Source organism: Geotrypetes seraphini, chromosome 2, assembly GCF_902459505.1.
Source record: "Geotrypetes seraphini chromosome 2, aGeoSer1.1, whole genome shotgun sequence".
NCBI lineage: Eukaryota > Metazoa > Chordata > Amphibia > Gymnophiona > Dermophiidae > Geotrypetes > Geotrypetes seraphini.
Genome location: NC_047085.1, coordinates 7,036,524 through 7,058,144, shown reverse-complemented (window position 1 = coordinate 7,058,144; position 21,621 = coordinate 7,036,524). Strand labels below are relative to the sequence as shown.

General features: G+C 35.1%; 1 protein-coding gene across 1 annotated transcript in view; it reads left to right on the top strand.

Moving 5' to 3' along the window:
- LOC117355921 (protein scribble homolog) overlaps positions 1 to 21,621 on the top strand; it is a 53,242-nt gene that overhangs the window by 10,843 nt on the left and 20,778 nt on the right. The window contains exon 3 of the mRNA XM_033935053.1: positions 4,523 to 4,560. Coding sequence (XP_033790944.1) covers positions 4,523 to 4,560 — 38 coding nt within the window. The remainder of the gene's footprint in view (positions 1 to 4,522; positions 4,561 to 21,621) is intronic.

The window sequence follows — 21,621 nt, the reverse complement described above, 5'->3', positions numbered from 1 at the left end:
TGTAGAGTAGTATGTAGAAGTATGATAATAAAGAGAAGTTTAAACGGAAGAAAATGCGTCAAGAAATAGGAATGTTTTTAAGCTGTTCTTAAATTTATCGAGATTTTGTTCTTCTCGGAGTGGTTGTGGAAGAGAATTCCACAGAGTCGGGGCAGAGACCGCAAAATTTATTTTTCGTGTGTAGTAAAATTCTTTTATAGACGGAATTAGTAGGAAATTTTGATTTGTAGATCTCAGAATGCGAGGGGAGTACTGAGGAATGAGTAGTTTGTGAAGAAATAATGGTAAGTGTGAAGATTTTATTTTGAATGTCAGTAGAATAATTTTATAGGTGATACCTCCCCTCAGCCGTCTCTTTTCCAAGCTGAAGAGTCCTAACCGTTTTAGTCTTTCGTCGTTTTAGTCTTTCCTCAAGAACTGGGTCATATCAAGGTGAGATACCAGGGATTGTTTTCCCCCTTGAGTTTACATCCTCTAACAGGCAGAAAAACAAAATTCAGATGTGAGTTTCTCTTATGTCTGTTGGTTCCAAAAGAGAAAAGCTCAATTATATATTTGGGAGCTAAACCAAAGCCTTAAAACAGAAGCAACCAAACTTAAACTTCACCCACATCTCCATTGGCAGCCAATGCAGTACTCGATAGGAGGATGTTACGTGATCATACTTCTTCAACCTAAAAATCACCCTGACTGCCGCATTTTCTACTATTTGCAATCATTGCATAATCTTCTGGGAAATTGCCAAATAGGCAATATTGCAGTAATCAAGCTGGCTTAGTATAAGAGACTGTACCAAAACTCTAAATGATGAAACCTCAAAATACGCCCTAACGGACTGAAGCTTCCAAAGAGTAAAGAAACCCTTTCTGACCAGAGTCCACCTGGTTCTTCATAGTCAAGCCCTGGTCCAGTATTAGTCCCAAAACCTTAATGGTAGATTGAATAGGATAGCGGAATTTATTTATACGCTATCATACATGCAATAGCTGAATATAAAACAAGATCAACATAAAGCTAGCATTTGTAAAATAATCTACTATAATAAAACGCTAAGCGCGCATGCGCACTCTTACCCTGTGTTTCCTGATCCCTGATCTGTCGGGCTGTGGCGGCAAGAGTGCGCATGCGCGCTTACTACAGCACCACACAACAGCCGTAAACGGCCTGCACCTTACCTTCTTGAGACCAACGGCCGACATGTCACAGTCCAGCTTGCAAGATGCCATCGGGCTGCGAGGAGACGCGGATGGCGGCGGAGGGAGTGAATGCAGAGTCCTGCCGTCGTAAACTTTCCGTCCAGAACAAGTTGAGGCGGCGAGATTTAATTATTAGGAGCGCTAAGTCGAGAGGGGAGGCGGGGGAAAAGTGGAAGTTCAGGAGAGATCTGCCTCTAATACGTCGCTGGGTATGCTGTAACCCCCTCGCGTCCGGGCTGTCCCGCTAGGCGCACAAACCTCCTGGCTCCAGCAGCGGCCGCATCACACTAAAGACGCTGCTTCGCGGCCTTGCCATGCTCTGATTTCCTCTGCCGCATCTCTGATGACATCATCAGAGACGCTGGCAGAAGAAATCAGAGTATGGGAAGGCCGCGAAGCAGCGTCTTTAGTGTGATGCGGCCGCTGCTGTAGCCAGTAGGTTTGACAGTTGTCTCGCGGTGGGAGGATCAGTGGGGTCGGCTGCACAGCGGCGATAGTGGCGGGGAGGGGGAAAGGGTTCTACTGCACAGGGGGATGGCAGGTAGGCAGGCTGGCTTCGGAGGGTGGGGGTGGATCAAAGTATGGAAGGCAGTGAGGGGGAGCAGGGAAGAGGTGCTGCTGGACCAGGGGAGTAGGAAAGAGGTGCTGCTGGACAGGAGGAGCAGGGAAGAGGGACCGAGGGAGTAGGGAAGAGGTGCTGCTGGACCGGGAGAGCACAGAAGAGGTGCTGCTGGACCGGGGGAGCAGGGAAGAGGGACAAGGGGAGCAGGGAAGAGGTGTGCTGGACCTGGGGAGCAGGGAAGAGGTGCTGCTGGACAAGGGGAGTAGGGAAGAGGTGCTGCTGCACAGGGAAGTGGGGTGGGGGAGGGAAATTCTGCTGCACAGGGAAATGGAGGGGGAGGGTATGCTTCTGCTGCTATTGTACAGGGAAGTGGAGTGGGGAGGGAAATGCTGTTGGTGAGAAAAGGGGGCTGGGGATGAAAGGGAAAAGATGGGAGAAGGGGACTTTGGGGGTAAAAATGGGTTTGGAGCTGGGGCTGAAAATAGGGGACATGTGAGGGAAGGAGGCTTTACTAGCACCTGTTAATGTAATGGGCTTAAACACTGGTAAAAACATAACCTACATAAATCGTAACAGGTGGGGAAATCATATAGGATCTTCATCCTCTCTTTGTCTGTGTCAGTGCAGCAATAGCCAAACATTCCTTATCTCTTCAGACCTATCCCAGCAAATGGCTAGATGAATATGTGGAGACTGAGAACTAGACAGCCGGTATTTCTTAGTTTCTCTAGCAGATGGTCCCGAGCCCCCGCGTAGCCAGTTCTAGTTAGGCCTTCATTGATTGAGCTGTTTTTGGCCCCACAAAAATATAAATGAAAAGACAGAACAACCTTAATTTCTCATTTAAGTGACACAGACTTGAAAAAAAGAGAGAGAGAAAAAAAAAACACTCTAAAAGTAAATTTATAGGGACTTAACCAGCTCTGGTTCCTGTGCCTCAAGAGTGCACATTTTAAGTGTTCAGGTCCTAACACCCTCCCAGGCCTGGCTCCCTCCTCCCTATGTTTCAGGAAAGATTCCTTCAAAGTCTCTCATGGGAGGAATGGCTCAACTGAATTTGCAAAACAAAATCCTTTAGAATTGATGCAGATTTGCTTCTGGAATTTTCAGAGGCTCATAAGAACATAAGAATTACCGCTGCTGGGTCAGATCAGTGGTCCATCGCACCCAGCAGTCCACTCATACGGCAGCCCTCAGGTCAAAGACCTGTGCCCTAACCGAGACCAACCCTACCTGTGTACATTCCTGTTCAGCAGGAACCTGTCCAGCTTTGTCTTCACTCCCTGGAGGGTGTTCTCCCAATAACAGACTCCGGAAGAGCATACCAGTTCTCTACCACTCTCTGGGTGAAGAAGAACTTCCTTACGTTTGTACGGAATCTATCCCCTTTCAACTTTAGAGAGTGCTTTCTCGTTCTCTCTACCTTGGAGAGGGTGAACAGTCTGTCTTTATCTACTAAGTCTATTCCCTTCATTATCTTGAATGTTTCGATCATGTCCCCTCTCAGTCTTCTCTTTTCAAGGGAGAAGAGGCCCAGTTTCTCCAATCTCTCACTGTACGGCAACTCCTCCAGCCCCTTAACCATTTTAGTTGTTCTTCTCTGGACCCTTTCGAGTAGTACTGTGTCCTTCTTCATGTATGGCGACCAGTGTTGGACTCAGTATTCCAGGTGGGGGCGCACCATGGCCCGGTACAGCGGCATGATAACCTTCTCCGATCTGTTTGTGATCCCCTTCTTAATCATTCCTAGCATTCTGTTTGCCCTTTTTGCTGCCGCCGCACATTGCACAGACAGCTTCATCGACTTGTCTACCAGTACTCCCAAGTCTCTTTCCTGGGGTCTCTGACACTATGGGGACTCTCGCCTGTTTTGATGGTTGCGCCACTGCACCTATTGTGCCTCAAGATGTGGTTTCCTCAGTTACCAGTCTTTGCTTTATGAGGGTCTTGCTCTTGGGAATGCTGTGACTCAGGAGGCCACTGGTCTTTCATGCAAGAGAGCCTGGAGCAGACTGAAGACTTTAGACAGTTTGCCCATCCTTTCATTTCTCTGTCCTCAAATAAAATCAAAGGAGAAGATTGGACAACATGGAATGTTCGTGTTTTCCTCAGCAAATAGAATGGTCTGGTAATATCAAGTTCACTGATTTCGGCTTAATACCAGTAGAGTATTGTGTTCAGTTCTGGTCACTATATCTCAAAAATTATATAGCAGAACTAGAAAAGGTTCAAAGAAAAAAGCAACCAAGATGATAAAGGAATGGAACTGCTCTCATATGAGGAAAGACTAAAAAGATTAGGGCTCTTCAGCTTGGAAAAGAGACAGCTGAAGGGGGAGATAGGATTAAAGTCTACAAAATCCTGAGTGGAGTAGAACGAGTACAAGTGGATTGATTTTCCACTCCGTCAAAAATGACAAAGACTAGGGGACACTTGATGAAGTTACAGGGAAATACTTATAAAACCAATAGGAGGAAAAAAATTTTCACTCAAGAAAAGTTAAGCATTGCCAGAGGATGTGGTAAGAGTGGATAGTGTAGCTGGTTTTAAGAAAGGTTTGGACAATTTCCTGGAAGAAAAGTCCGGTCTGCTATTGAGAGTTTTTGCCAGGTACTTGTGATCTGGATTGATCACTGTGGAAACATGATACTGGACTAGACGAACCATTGGTCTAATCAAGTATGCTTCTTCTTATATTCTTCTAGATTCTCTGATATATAGACCATTGGATTCTCTCTCTGACACCATTCTGCTTCTTTTTCAGATTATAGCCCTAGAAATGTGACCTCCCCAGGAAGATTGGTAAGAAATGTATCCACTGCATATAATGTGTGAGAGAGACTTTCTCAGTCTTTCGTGTCTTCATCCTGGGAATCTCTTCCTCATACTCTTCTTACATCTTTTTAATTCTCATTTATTGACTGTCTGCTTTAGCATTTCTCTTATCCTCTGAGCACTCTTCCCCTAGTTGGACATTTCAACTTGCTGGGCAATGTGTGCAGTACAGGCTCCCTCTATGGGTTAGCATGGGTTGCCCTGAGCATTTGGGGAATCAGATAGTACCATAGTCGCCATTTCTTCACAACAGAGAACTAATCTACAGCCGCTGCCTTTTCTCTCCAAGGTAGCCACCACATGCTTGGTTCTACTAAAAATCAAAGAGTGCTCGATACCATAGTCACAGATGTGTCTCATGCTGGCTCAGTTTATTATCACAGCCATAAAAGTGTCTCGTTCAGTTCTGCCATACTGAAGCAAAGTGTTTAGTATAATATTCACAGAAGGGTCCTACACAGAAGGATCACACTAAGGCAAAGTGTTTCATATAATGCTTGCAGAAGACAAAATGCATTGTATCATCCTCAGAGAAATGAGAGAAGGAGGCTCTCAGTTAAAAAATTGAACTCTAGAACCTTTAGGGTAGCATTCATAGAAATCCTTCCTGTTCCACATGTGGGACCCAAGAGGCAGGCAGAGCTTGAGTCTCAATGCATGGATGAGATGGAGCAAAAAAGAAAGATTTAAATTTCTTATGAACTGGGTAACACTCTGGGGAAGGGGGGAACCTATTCCGAAAAGATGGGCTCCAGCTTAAACCTGGGTAGAATCATGCTGCTTGCCCCTAAGAAAGGAGTTAAAGTAGCTTTAAAACTAGAATCTGAGGGAAAGTCAGGAGTACATAGTTTGGAGTAAGATATCTCTGAAGGATATTATCAAAACAAGGAATTTAGGGTGCAGTAAAGATGACAGATTAAAGATGTCAAATTATCTCTGTCAAATTCTAAGCAAATTATAAATACAAACAAACAATACTTAGAAATGGCTCTATATGAATGCTGGAAGCCTTACAAAAGATAAGATGGGAGAGTTAGAGCATAATAGCATTAAGGTGTAGATATAGTACACCCCAAGCAGAGAAACCAATCACTTCTATAAGGGAAACCAAACAAAATAGAAAAATAGTGGGAATGTCCACACAAATGAACCAGGATGGCAAGAACAAGTCTTTTATTGCAAACACAGGAATTCCAAGCTGGAGGAGAAATCAAAATGCAGACCCAACATGGGCCATGTTGCGGCTAAAGGAGTCTTCCTTAGGAGTCCTCATAAAACAAACATAAATATTAAAACAAAAATAAGTATTAAAAGTGCAAATTATTGTTAAAGCGAAAATGAAAACAGGATAGATAATAGAGAAACATGCACATGCTACAAGAAATATACAAAAACCACAACTGAATGACACGAGATACATAGAAGATAATATTATTTATAACAATAACCATAGAATATATGTGTAGCAGTACATTACATAAGAATTGCCGCTGCTGGGTCAGACCAGTGGTCCATCAAGCCCATCATGTCCGCTCTCACTGGGCGGCCTCAGTGTCAAAGTTCAGGGCTCTAATTGAGTCCAGCCTCACCCTGCGTATGTTCCAGTTTTAGCAGGCACTTGTCCCAACTTTGTCTTGAAACCCTGGTGGGTGTTTTCCCGTATAACAGACTCTGGAAGAGCTGATTAGTAATAGAGCAACAACTCTGGCATTTATACTGTAGTAAATGTGAGAATATTATATGGCAATAAAACAGTAAAAAGATGTAGCAATTGAATTATACAATGAGAAAATCAGTAAAAATAGGACACCCCTTGAAATATTCAGTTCTTTCTTAAGAAATGTTCACATATCCATATCAAATCTTATTTTTTATTTTTCTCTGGAAAAGAAAGTGATGTAATTGCAGGTGAACAACAAAACTTTTCCTTGATTTACTCATGAAACAAAAGATATCCACAAAAATGTGTATTCTAACTGAGGAATAAATGAGGATACCCTACATCCTAATAGCTAGGGTTACCCCCTTTGGCTGAAATAACTCCAGTGGTCTGAGGAAATTTTGTCCCACTCCTCAATGCAGAATTCTTTTAGCTGTGAGATGTTTGAGGGTTTTCTTGCCCGTTTCAAATCACCCCACAGCATCTCAATGGGATTAAGATCAGGGCTTTGACTCGGCCACTCCAAAACTCTATTTCTTAGTTTTCAGCCAATCCTTGGTGGATTTACTGGTATGTTTTTGGTTATTGTTGTGTTGCAGGGTCCTGTTCTGCTTCATCTTTAATTTTCGTTCAGATGGTCTCACATGTTCCTCAAGAACCCTTTGATACATGGTAGAATTCATGGTGGATTCTTTTTTTTTATTTTTTTTTTTATAATTCTTTATTCATTTTCATATTTTACATGAAGTGTACAAAATATTGAGTTACAACTAATGAATACACAATATCACTTTTATATCTATTACATAATATTCTGAACAAATTTTTTTATCCCCTCTCCCACCCCCCACCCTTCAAGTACTTTCCAATCACCTTATACATATTGTATACCATATTATAACATGTTATGTAAAATTATTTTCACTACCCCCCTCCATGTGTGCCATAAAGAAGACAAGAAAAAGAAGAAAAGAAGAAGATAAATCCTATTATTCATTCAGTACAATACTTTGTCAATGGCCCCCATATTTTTATAAATTTAGGATAGGGGGGCGTGGTTTGGAGCGCGCACGAAATGGCGGCTTAACCGCGGCACTCTGCGTATCCAGGCAACAGACGGAAAAAAAATAAAACTTTCACTTTGTCGGATCGAAATAAAAATAACATAAAACAACGTCGGAAATGGCAAGCATGAAGCAGGGAAAATCTGAAAAGCCTTCAACATCGGGTATATCTGCAAAAAGAACAAAAGTAACTCCCCTGTCACCATCGAATGTGCCGTTCCCGATGGAAGCTGAAGAGCTCGCTGAAAAGTCCGATATTATGACTGAGCTATTTAAAATAAAACTGATGCTGACTGAAAACTCTAATAAAATCTCTGAAGTTAAAGAAGAACTTCTTAACATGAAACAAGAGATTCAAACCGAAAGACAGAGAATGGCAGTGATGGAAGAAAAAATGGAGCAATTTGAATCCTTCACACAAGAATATGATAAAGATAAAAAGAAGTAGCAGCTTTAAAAAAATCAATTGGTGGATATGGAAAACCGAGGAAAAAGAAAGAACAATCAGAATTTTAGGTCTGGCTGAAAATATTGAAGGGGGAGATCCTGTACAATTCTTGGAAAATCTTTTACCTAAACTGCTACAGCTCAATTCAAAATGGCCGTTAGAAATTGAAAGAGCCCACAGAATCCCCACAAGAAAGCCAGTAAACCAGGCTGCTCCAAGACCTTTGATATTCAAGGTATTAAGGTACCAACATGCTCAGGAAATATTAAAATTGGCAAAAGCAAATAAAAAACTTAAATTATAAAGGATCAAACTGATTTTAGTTCCTGACTTTGCTAAATATACTGCAAACATAAGAAAACAATTCCTCACATTTAGACAGCAGTTAAAAGAAAAAGGCTACATATATGGAATATATTATCCGTCCACTATGAGAATATCCAGTGGAAATAAATCCATATATTTTCAAGATCCTGCAAAACTAAAAGAATTTTTGACACAGAAGAACCTATGTTTACATAAAAAACAGAATAAAAGGAACAATTCAGCTGAAGAAAGAAGAAAGAAGATGGAAAAAAAAAAAAGAAGAGGAAAAAAATAAAAGAAGATTATTAATAAAAAAAAAAAATAAGACATAAAAAATATTTACTAACTAAAAAGATAATTTATTGATATATTGGATGCAATAATATAAAATGATTTTATCACATTAATTATTAATAAAATATTTGCATCCACATACATTAATACTAATGAAAAAAAAAAAATTTTTTTAATTATTAAAATATAAATTAATTATAAAATTAAATTATTTATATAAAATATATATTTTAATCAGAATAGAGTTTATTCAATTATTTAAGCATATTAACTTATGACTAATGAACAATGAAAATGATTTACAATGAAGTTATTATTAATATTATTGAAAGAAATATTTGTTATATTGAGAATAAGACTTAAAAATGAAATATATTAATTTATTATAAAAACAATATTTTAATTCTATGTAAGAAGATTGCAATTTTATGAAATATATATAAGATAAGAATTTGATTTATTGAAGGGATTTAATAATGAAATAGGTCAACATTATAAAATTTATATTTTATTCAATTATTTAGTCATATTAACTTATTATGAAAAAATAAGGTATTGATTAATTGATTGGTAGATAATTAATAAAATAGGAATTCATTATAAAATTTATTTACTGATATAAAATGTATATTTTATTCAAGTATTCATTCAAATTAATTCATTATGAAGATGATCTATGAAAATGATTGAAATGCATTTATTATTAATATTAATATTTTTATAAAAATGGGTATATTTAATTTAAATGATGATTAATAGATATATAGAAAATAAGAGCTATATTTGTAATATGTTTATTTATTAAGAGTATTATATTACATGTATGCATGATATTGAATTTAATTTTATGAATCAACTATATATATAATTCTTAGTAATTTTATAAAATTTTATAGATTAAATGGATATAATTTTCAATTATATAAGGGTGGAAGAATTAAAGAATGTATGAATATAGAGATATGTTTTTTAATAATATAATGAATTATTAGTTGCCTGGTGATGGAGATTTAGGTTTTGCAAGACCAATGCGTGTTCCAGATCAGAATATGATAATGGGTGGGAGGGGAGGGAAAATAATAGGGGGGATAGGGGATAAATTTTTATTGAATGCGCTAGGATCTAATCTTGTAAATTATCATAGAATATTGGTTTAAAACATAATTATTAATTAGATGGATATAAAAATGTTTTCGCTGAATGTCAATGGTTTTAAATCATCCTATTAAGAAGAAGAAATTATTATCGTTCCTTAAAAATCAAAATATGCGGGACATTTATTTTATTCAAGAGACACATCTTTCGGAAATTGAATCAAAAAATTATCTGGAGGTTAGGATTTCTAAATGTTTATTTGCACCGGCTTTAAAGAAAAAAGCTGGAGTGGCTGTTCTGATAAACAAAAATGTAATGCAGATATTTAAATTAATTAATTATGATCCCTTAGGTAGATGGGTACATATCGAAATGGTTATGGGAAATACAACCCTGAATTTATTCAATTTATATGCTCCTAATACGAATCAAATTGAGTTTTTTAAACAAATTCAACAATTACTTTTACCACTGGCTACATCTAATTTAATAGTAGCAGGGGATTTCAATGCTGTAATGGATCCGATTTTGGATAAAAACCAAGTAAAGTTATGAAATCATTAGGCTTAGATAATTTGATACTATCTTGTGATTTAGTAGATATATGGCGAATTCTTCATTTTAATGAACAGGAATTTTCTTTTTGTTCTCAGGTCCATAATCCTTTTCACGAATTGATTATATATTTGTTTCTAATAATATAGCGCAGCGTGTATTAAAAGCAGTAATTGATCCCATTATAATTTCAGATCATGCTGGTGTGTGGATTACTTCAAAATTATGATGTTGAAAACTTTGATTTAATTTGGAGATTTAATAATGATTTACTAGCGGATTCAAAATTTCTTGAGGATTTTAAAATAAAATGCAAGAATTCTTTCAAATTAATGATCAGATACAATTAATGCTGAGATCTTATGGGATGCTTTTAAAGCAACTATGAGAGGAAATATTATTTCATATTCAACATTTATTAATAAACAAAAAAAAAAACAATTTCTTGAGATGGGAAAGCAAATTAAATTATTAGAAAATAAATTAATTGAGAATGGGGAAATAATACATTACAAGAATTATTAAAATTAAAAGTTAAATATAATGAGATTTCTTCTCAAATTGTGAGGAAAGACATTTTCAATAAACAAGTACAATATTATGGAAAATTCAAATAAAGCGGGGATAATTATTAGCAATTATCTTAAAGTAAAGAAAAGAAAATCTAAGATTATTGCAATTAAAGATACACAAGGTAACACACATACCAACACAAAAGATATTATAACACAATTTCTTGATTTTTTACAAAGAATTATACACTTCTAATTCTTATAAAAATAAAGAACAAGACGGATTAACTTTTTTAAATTCATTTATTGGACCTAATATTCCAGATCATATAAAAGGAAGTTTAGAAGAACCTATATCTTTAAAAGAGTTAGAAACAGCATTGAAGTCTCTTAGAGTTGGATCCGCTCCAGGTGGAGATGGGTATACTGTTGAATTTTATAAATTTTTTTCAAAATATCATATTACCACATTTGTTAAATTTGTATCAATATCAAATAAAAGAATGAAAATATTTCTGGTACTATGGCAGAATCGATAATTATAGTCTTACCAAAACCAAACAAAGATCCTACTCTGGTTTCAAATTACAGGCCTATTTCATTATTGAATGTGGATAATAAATTAATGGCTAAAGTATTAGCATTAAGATTGGCAAAAGCTCTTCCTTACATTATTGATGTACATCAAACAGGATTTATTGCTAAAAGACATTCATCAAATAATACTAGATTAGCATTCCACTCATTAAATTTAGCAAAAAATATAAATGATCCAGCTTTTTTAATATCTTTAGATGCAGAAAAAGCCTTTGATAGAGTGGAATGGAATTTTATATACCAAGCTTTACAATGGTTTGGTATAGGATCCGGTTTTATTAAAATGATTCAGACATTGTATAGCTCTCCTGGAGCAAGATTGTATATTAACAATAATTTATCAAATAGATTTAACTTGCATAGGGGAGTTAGACAAGGATGCCCTCTGTCTCCTTTACTTTTTGATATTGTCCTAGAACCTTTATTAATTGCAATAAACAAAACTAAGGAGATAAAGGGAATATCATTTAACAGTTTTGAATTTAAATTATCTGCATATGCAGATGATATATTATTATATTTAAGAGAACCGGAAACTACTATTCCATGTATACTTAATTTAATAGAAAAATATGGTACTTTTTCTGGATATAAAATTAATTGGAACAAATCTGAAATTCTCCCAATTAATGTTCATTGTACTAAAGGAATATTTGATCCATATTCATTTATTTGGAAAGAAGATGGAATTAAATACTTAGGAATTATGATCAAAAATACAATTGAAGATACAGTCAAAGAGAATGAAAAACTTTTATTAAAAAAAATAACAGAAATGTGTGAGCAATGGAATCCGTTACATCTTTCTTGGTGGGGAAGAATTCAAACAATTAAAATGATGGTATTGCCTGTGGTATGTTACCAAATGAGTATGATTCCAATATTTTTTCAGGGGTCTTTTTATAAAAAACTTAACAATATTCTTACAAAATTTGTTTGGTGTGGGAAAAGACCAAGAATCGCTTTAGTATCATTACAAAGACCAATTATGGAAGGGGGGGTAAATTTTCCAAATTTTTATAGGTATCATCAAGCCTATATTTTAAGACAGGGTATGTATTGGATCCTCCCAGATCTTTTAGAAAATGTACCAGATTGGCTGTATTTAGAATGGCGGCTCCTGTTCCCTTTATATCCAGAACAGTTAATAACTATAACAATGCCTAAAAGATACAAAGACCACAGAATTTTATTTGATACTTGGAAAACATTGAGATACATCAGTAATCTGTCACCAGAACCTATTGCTAAATCTCTAAATCAATCAATATGGGTAAACTCCAGGATCAGAATTGGCGGATTTAAAATCGTCTGGAAACAATGGATAAATGCAGGAATACGAACATTGAATGATGTCATTTCAGAAGGTTCACTGCTTAGTTTTTCACAATTGCAAAATAAATTTGGATTAAATAAAACACAATATTTTAAATGGATGCAGTTGAAGCAGGCCATTCAGGTAGGGTTCCCTGAATGGAAAAATCTTAATAATCAATATAGTCTACAGGTTCTATGTTTCCAGACGGATTTTTTGGGTCACCAAGCCGCAAAATGGTACAAATTGATATACGGATTTTTAAATAAAAAAAAGAAAACAGGTCTTAGGGATATTTGGAGTATTGAGATTGGTCAGACAATTTCTGAGTCTCAATGGCCACGATTTTGGTCCTGGAGATTAAGATCTACAAGGTCAGCATCTATGAATCAAACATGGTTGTTCTTATTACATAGAGTGTTCTGGACCCCAACGCGCCTGCAAAAGATAGATAGTACTAGATCTAATAGATGCTGGCATTGTAAATTGGAAGTAGGGACGTTAGATCATTTAATTTTTTTCTGTCCCTGTGTAAACGCATTTTGGAATTCAATTTGGCCCCAAATTAATAAGTTACTAGAAAATTATGTTGGACTCTCATATGACACCATATTATTTGGCACTGCAATGAGAACTAAGAGTCCAATTTCAGCAAATAATAACAAGCTATTATTAATATTGACAGGAGTCGCCATGCAACAAATTACTCAAAACTGGAAAGATTACACCAAATTAAATTATACGTTTTGGTGGAATTCTGTCTGTCATATTTATAAAATGGAAAAAATATTAGCGTTACAACAAGGGAATCTTCTTAATTTCAAGAAAATTTGGCAACCATTGACCAATTATTCTAATGATTAGATTTCTTAGCACATTGATAAAAATTTTATATGAATGGGGTGGGATTTGATTAATAATTGGAAAAATGTTATATAAAAAAGGGATGGGAAATATATTTATATGTTAATGTATAATCTTTATCATAATATATTTTAAAACATATGACTTATTAATGATAGTATACTATATATGTAATAATTAATTATATTTAATATGATTCAGATGCTGTAAGAATGGAAAATCTATAAATAAAAATTTAAAAAAAAAAAAAAAAATTTAGGATATGTCCCTCTTTGCATTGCTATTACTCTTTCCATTTTGAATATATGACAAATTGTATTCCACCAAAATGTATAATTAAGGTTACTATGATTCTTCCAGTTATTGGTTATATGCTGAATGGCAACCCCTGTCATGACTAGTAAAAGCTTGTTATTTTCTGGTGAAATTTGACTTTTTTTTCTCATCATCATTCCAAATAACACTGTATCATATGATATTGCTACATGATTTTCCATCAATTTATTAATTTGTGGCCAAATTGCATTCAAAAAACTTTTAATGTAGGGACAATGATATAGTAAATGATCCAACGTCCCTGGTTCCAGATTACAGTGCCAGCATTTATTGGACTTAGAACTATCTAATTTTTGCAAACGTGTAGGGGTCCAAAAAGCTCTATGTAATAAAAAGAACCAAGTTTGTCTCATAGATGCTGACATTGTACATCTCATTCTCCAAGACCAAATTAGTGGCCATTGAGATGCAGTAATTTGATGCTTAATCTCAATGCTCCAAATGTCTCTTAGATCATTTTTTGGTTTTTTATTCAAATATCCAGATATTAATTTATACCACAATGCAGCTTGATGCCCTAGGAAGTCTGCTTGGAAGCATAAGAACTCTAAACTATATTGATTATTCAATGTTTTCCATTCAGGGAACCCAACCTGAATGGCCTGCTTCAATTGCAACCATTTAAAACTTTGTTTTTTACTAAGACCAAATCTATGTTGCAATTGTGAAAATTCCAGCAGTTTACCTTCCGAAATAACATCATTCAGAGATCTAATGCCTGCAATAATCCATTCCTTCCAAAGGATTTGAGCTCCGCCAATTTTAATCTTGGAGTTTATCCATAAAGACTGATTAGTTGACTTGTTTATTGGGACAGGTGTTAATTTACTAATAAACCTCAACGTTTTCCAAGTATCCATTAATATCTTATTTTCTCTGTATCTTCTAGGCATGTTGATACTTGGAAGATGAACTAAATTTAGGGGAAACATAAGGCGCCATTCCAAATATAACCAATCCGGTGCATTATCTATCAGTTCTGGGAGGATCCAATACATACCCTGACGTAAAATATAGGCTTGATGGTACCTATAAAAATTTGGAAAATTTACCCCTCCCTCCTTAATTGATTTTTGCAAAGATACCAAAGCTATTCTATGCGTTTTACCAAGCCAAAGAAATTTCGTTAAAATGCTATTAAGCTTTTTATAAAAGGACCCCTGAAAATAAATAGGTATCATACTCATTTGGTAGCAAACTACAGGCAAGATCATCATTTTAATAGTTTGAACTCTCCCCCACCAAGAAAGATGTAACGGATTCCATTGCTCACATAACTCTGTAACTCTTTTCAATACAAATTTTTCATTTTCTTTTACTGTATCTTCAATTGTATTTTTAACATGAATGCCAAGATATTTAAATCCTTCTTCTTTCCATATGAACGGAAAAGCGTCAAATAATCCTTTTACACAATGAACATTTAAAGGTATAAGTTCAGACTTACTCCAATTAATTTTATAACCTGAAAATTTGCCAAACATATCAATTAATTCCAATAGACAAGATAAGGTAGACTCTGGATTCCTCAAATAAAGTAAAATATCATCCGCATAAGCCAAAATTTTATATTCCATATCAGAATATGGAATACCCTGTATCCCCCTTGCTTGCTGTATTGCTAACAATAAGGGTTCTAATACAACATCAAATAACAAAGGAGATAAAGGACAACCTTGTCTAACTCCCCTCTGCAATTGAAAACCATCAGATATATTATTATTAATATTTAATCTTGCAATCGGGAAGCTATACAATGTTTTTACTATTTGTATAAATCCAGAACCTATACCAAACCATTCTAAAGCCTGATACATAAAATTCCATTCTACCTTATCAAACGCTTTTTCTGCATCCAAGGAAACTGTAAAAGCCGGTTCATCCATTTTTTTTGATAAATTTAACATATGAAACAATAATCTAGAGTTATTAGAGGAATGTCTTTTAGCAACGAAACCCGTCTGATGCGTGTCTATAATATGTGGGAGAGCTTTGGCTAATCTCAAAGACAAAATTTTCGCCAAAAGTTTATTATCCACATTTATTAAAGATATAGGCCTGTAGTCTGAAACCAAAGTAGGATCTTTATTTGGCTTAGGCAAAACAATTACTATTGATTCAGCCATAGTACCTTTAATATCACCTTTTATAAGTTGTGTCTGATATAAATTTAGTAAATATGGGGAAAGGACATTTTGAAATGTTTTATAAAATTCTACTGTATAACCATCACCACCTGGAGCGGATCCAACTCTAATGTAATGTAATGTAATTTATTTCTTATATACCGCTACATCCGTTAGGTTCTAAGAGATCTCAACGCTGTTTCTAATTCTTTTAATGATATAGGTTCATCTAAACTCCGTTTTATATGATCAGGAACCTTAGGTCCAATAATTAAATCTAAAAAATTTTTACCATCTTTTTGCCTCTCCAAATAAGGCTCGGAAGAATACAGGTCCTTATAAAATTTTAGAAATTGCTTTAAAATTATATCCGTTTGATTGGTTATTATACCATTATCATCTTTTATCCCATTAATGTTAGTTCTTCTTTTTTTTGCTTTAAGATAATTTGCCAATAATCTTCCCGCCTTATTAGAATTTCCATAATACATTGTCTGTTTGGAAAACAAGTCTCTTATCATTTTTGAAGCTAATTCGTTATATTTACCTTTTGCTTTCAAAAGAGCTTGTAATACATCATGTTCCCATTTGCTTACCAATTTAGTTTCTAGTATTTTAATTTCTTTTTCTAACTCTATATACTGTTTTTTAATCTGTTTCCTAACAAAAGCCGAATATGATATAATATGACCTTTCATAGTCGCTTTAAAAGCATCCCATACATTTTCAATAGATGTATCTTCCACTAAATTAATTTGAAAGAAATCACTAATTAGTGTTTTAAAATTTTCCAAAAATTTTTCATCCACAAGCAATGCATTATCAAATCTCCAAAGAGGTCTTCTATTTTCTAATTGATCTAATTGTAAATCTATCCATACTCCCGAATGATCCGAAATGATAATGGGATCAATGGAAGCCTTAATCACTTGCTGCACCTTATGTGATGAAATAAAAATATAATCTATTCTTGAAAATGATTTATGAACCTGTGAACAAAATGAAAATTCCTGATCATTAAAATGAAGAATACGCCATATATCCTTCAAATCACATGATTGAACCAAATTATCTAAACCTAAAGATTTTATACTTTTACCTGGTTTTTTATCCATTAATGGATCCATTACAGCATTAAAATCTCCAGCCACCACTAAATTAGAAGCAGCCAGTGGTAACAACATACTCTGCAATTTTTTAAAGAATTCTGATTGATTCGAATTAGGGGCATATATATTGAACAACGTCAGGGCATTATTTCCCATACTTATATCAACATGTAGCCATCTTCCATGTGGGTCCGAATTTACTATCTTAAAATTGGCCATACACTTTTTATTTATAAGAACTGCTACTCCTGCTTTTTTACCCTCTGCTGGAGCAAAAAAACATTCTTTCACCCACCCACCCGTTAGTTTCTGTGATTCCTTTATATTAAGATGGGTCTCCTGCAGACAATAAACATCCGCGTTTTGCTTCTTTAAAAATGATAATACCTTTTTCCTTTTGATTACATGATTCAGGCCATTGACATTAATAGAAAATATCTTAAAAGACATAATATATTTTATACTCCTTATCATAATCTTCCTCTTCCCTTCTTCCATAACTAAGATCTAAAAAACTTCTCCCCATGGCACACATTCTTACCTCCAAATTACCCAATCCCTTATTAATCTTTTCCTTAATCATCCTAGTAATATCTTTAATACCCACCTTCTTCCCACCCCTCCCTCCCCAATATAATGACTGCTTAAGGACACACATTGGACAGTAATCCCAACTTCCCCCCTCCCCCCCAGGCAACCAATATTTATTAATAACCCCTTTATCCTTTATTGAGACAAACTCACTACCTCTCCACAATATATCTAATTATATCTCTCTTCTAATCATAAAACCTTTTTTCTTTTTTTTTCCATTTTAAAGTAATTAATTTCTCTATCTATTATTTAACCTTTAGTCACATAACCATATTTATTTCCTAACATTCCATTAATGCATTTTTATCATTTCACCAATCTCTAATTCATTCCCCCAACATTTTATTTCATTCAAGAAAATTCTATCATAGTCATATATTTAATAAAAAGTATCATTTTCCTATATCTTATATTATCTAATCCATCTTCTCCTATCCTCCTTTAAATATCCAACAACAAATATCCATCTCTTCATATATTTCTGTTAAAAAAAAACAAACTTCAATTTTATAAGTTTTTATCCTCTATTTGTATTTAAACATTTGTATTTCATTTTCAAAATAATTTTTTCCTCCCCCTTTTTATATTTCCTCTTCTCCAAATTAAATCCAATCTTTTTAAAACTATATTATCACAACATCAATCTTTACATTCCTTCAGCTACCAATAAATTCTTATGTATCTTTCTTTTATATTATTCATTTTCCTTTCCTTTACTTGCATTTAAATATCATATAACTTGTCCTTTCTATCATTAGTCCATTCTGCAATCTTTTCCTTATTGTCCTTTCATTCTTTACTTTCTCCTTTTCTGACTTATTAAATAAACTGAACTTTCATGTTTATTTCTTATCTCCATCCATCCACTCTTAAAGACTTTTGACTGCCAATTGTCATTCTTTTTTTTTTTTTTTTTTATAATATCCTTTTAGTCTATCAGTCCTGCTTTCTTCTTCTTCACATCTATTTATTTTCCTATTCAGTCTTCACTTTTCCTTTTGTGTTAATTTGTCCAGTCCTTTAATCCTTCTTGTTCATTCTTTACTCCAACCATCCATCTTTCAGTCTCCTAAAAGTTCAGTCTAATAACTTCACTTTAATGTCTTTCCAGTCTATCCTTCTTTCTTCTTTACATTCTTTTATTTTCTTTTTCACTTGTCCATTTTTATTTCCTGTTCTTTGTTGCATATTCTTCTTTTTCCAACAAACAAAAGTCCCATAGTTCTTTATATTTAATTTTTTGTTCAATATCCACCAATCCAGTCTTAGTATTTATCCCTTCATTTCAACACCCATTGTGCTAAAATGACATAGGTTCTGATTTTGAAAGAAAGGTCTTTAGTTTTTCCGGATCAACAAAATACAAAGATTTATCCCCACAAGATACCCTCATTTTTGCTGGGTAATATAACCCATACTTATATCCTTTTTCCTTTAATTGAGATCTCAGATCAAGGAATTTCTTCCTAATATTTGCTGTATTTTTAGCAAAGTCTGGTAAAAACCATATTTTGGATCCTTTATAGTTTAAGTTTTTATCTTTTTTATTGCTTGCTGGTATCTTAACATCTTGAATATTAATGGTCTTGGTCTCCCTTGATTTTCCAGACTCTTTATTGGAATCCTGTGCGCCCGTTCTATTTCCAAAGGCTGTTTGAAATCCAACTGCAATAATCTAGGAATTAAATTTTCTAAAAACTGTATTGCATTTTTCCCTTCCAAATTTTCCTGTATTCCAAAAAGTTTTATATTCTTTCTTCTTCCATGGTTTTCGTAATCTTCCAGCTGACTTTTCAATTGAATTATTTCCAAACTGTCATTTTTGCATCTTTTTCCTTCACATTCTAAGCTCTCCATTTTAACTTCTAACTCTGTTGTTCTTTTATTAGCTACTTCCATTTGTCTGTGTATATTCAGGATTTCTTCCTTCAGTTCTGCCATATTACTCACAGTCTCTGTCAGCATTTGTTTGATTTGCCTCAGTTCCCCCATAACTTCAGCTTTGCTTAACTCCTCTGATACATCAGCAGGAAGCGGAACCTTACTCGGGGTAATTTGATCCTGCTTCTGCCTTTTCACAGCCCCTCCGGTTTCACTCTTACTCTGTCGGGTGCTCGCCATGCTCCCGCTGTCCTCTCCAATGTTTTCAGCCGAAAACAGTTTAAAAGGAAATCTTTATTTATTCAACAGTTGCCCAGGTAAGAGAAGCGCTGCGATCACACGACCATTTTGTGTGCACGCTAAGCCACGCCCTCATGGTGGATTCTATGATGGTGAGCTGGCCAGGTCCTGCTGCATCATGACACCTCCACCTCCATTCTTTACAGTTGGTATGAAGTTCTTTTCCTGGAATGCTGTAATTGGTGTACTTTTTTCTGATGTCCAAATAATTCAATTTTAAACTCATCTGTCCATAGAACACTATTCTAGAAGTCCTGGTGTTTGTCTACGTTCTCTCTGGTAAACTTCAGTCTGACATTGATGTTTCTCTTAGAGAGCAAAGGTTTCCTCCTTGCACACCTCCCATGCAAGTTAAATTTGTGCAGTCTCTTCTGATTGTAGAGGCATACATTTTCACTTCAACAGTAGAAAGAGCCTGCTGTAGGTCCCATGATGACATTTTAGGGTTTTTGGAGACTTCTTTTAGCATCTTACGGTGTGCTCTGGGGGTCAACTTGCTTGGACAGCTAGACCTGAGAATGTTAGCAGTTGTTTGGAAAGTCCTCCACTTGACCTTTTTAATTCCCTTACCAGACTTATAAACTGCTACAATCTTCTTTCTGAAGGCCTCAGACAAATCTTTTGATCTCACCATGGTGTTCATGCTCACTGCAGCAGTCATGAGCACACCAAACTAAATGTCTGAGGTTTAAGTAGGGGAAATCTACTTCAAAATGCTAAGTAACGATGTTCTAATCATTTGCACCTGATGTGATAAACATGTGTGTGATTTAAGCCACTTCAAGTGGGAGGATATGTGGGGGTGTACTAATTTATTCCTCAGTTAGAATACACATTTTTGTGGATATCTTTTGTTTCATGAGTAAATCAAGGAAAATTGTTGTTGTTAACCTTCAAGTACATCACTTTCTTTTCCAGAGATAAATAAAAACAAGATTTGATATTGATATGCGATCATTTCTTAAGAAAGAACTGAATATTTCATGGGATATCCTAATTTTTTCACATGACTGTACAAATGTTGCATGAGGTATTGTTGTGCAAGGAACACTAATGAAGTAAATTTAAAAAATGCAAAATTGTGAATCACCTAATAAGACCCCCCAAAGTTGTGGAATCTGTGAAAACAAAGTGCCCAAAAAGCCAATATACCTGAATGTTAGCGTGAGCAATACTCAAACCAATATAAATATTTTTATTTATTTAGCCCATCCTCCCAAAGGAGGGAAAAATAAATTTGGTGTACACAGAGATATGAATTTCTTAACATACAGATTTGGAAATATAAACTTAGTGGACATAGGGTGTTTTAAAATTGCAGCATTTTCCGAAAATACATAGCCTGTTGTGGTTTAAATTACATCATTTTCCGTATGGACACAGCCTAACATAAGGTAAAATAGCTTTGTGGGTTTGTGGACCGCCGTAAGGGTCAGTCAGGAATGCAGACGTAAGCTAAGGAGCTGGGTTTGTAAAGAGGAAGGTTTTCAAGGCCTTCCTGAAGTTCCATAGACTGTTTAACGATGTGCCATAATCTGGGTATGAAATGGGAATAAGAGTGTTTTCAGGCTGTTTCAGATGTGAGTGAGCGTCTGGGTGGAATGGCTAGCCGTTTTTCTGCTTGGGATCTCAGTGATTGGTTGGGGACATAAATTTTTAGTTTTGGTGCTATGTAGCTTGGTGCCATCTTGTGGAATGTCTTGAAAGCTAGAACCAGGGCTTTAATATGAGTTAAAGCTCACTATATGCTGCCCAGTCTGTGTGCACAAACCAAACAAACTCATGAAATGCATAGACCATTTTGATCTCAGTATAGAAACTTATAGGGATTGTAGGGGGTGTCCCCAGTGTGTCATATTTTGTGCAACTGAGGCCTATGAAACATTCATTGACTAGGCCAGAACCAAACTGTTATGGTTGCCTCCCTGCTTCCTACATTTACATTCTGATTGCCATCCCAAGAATACTAGTA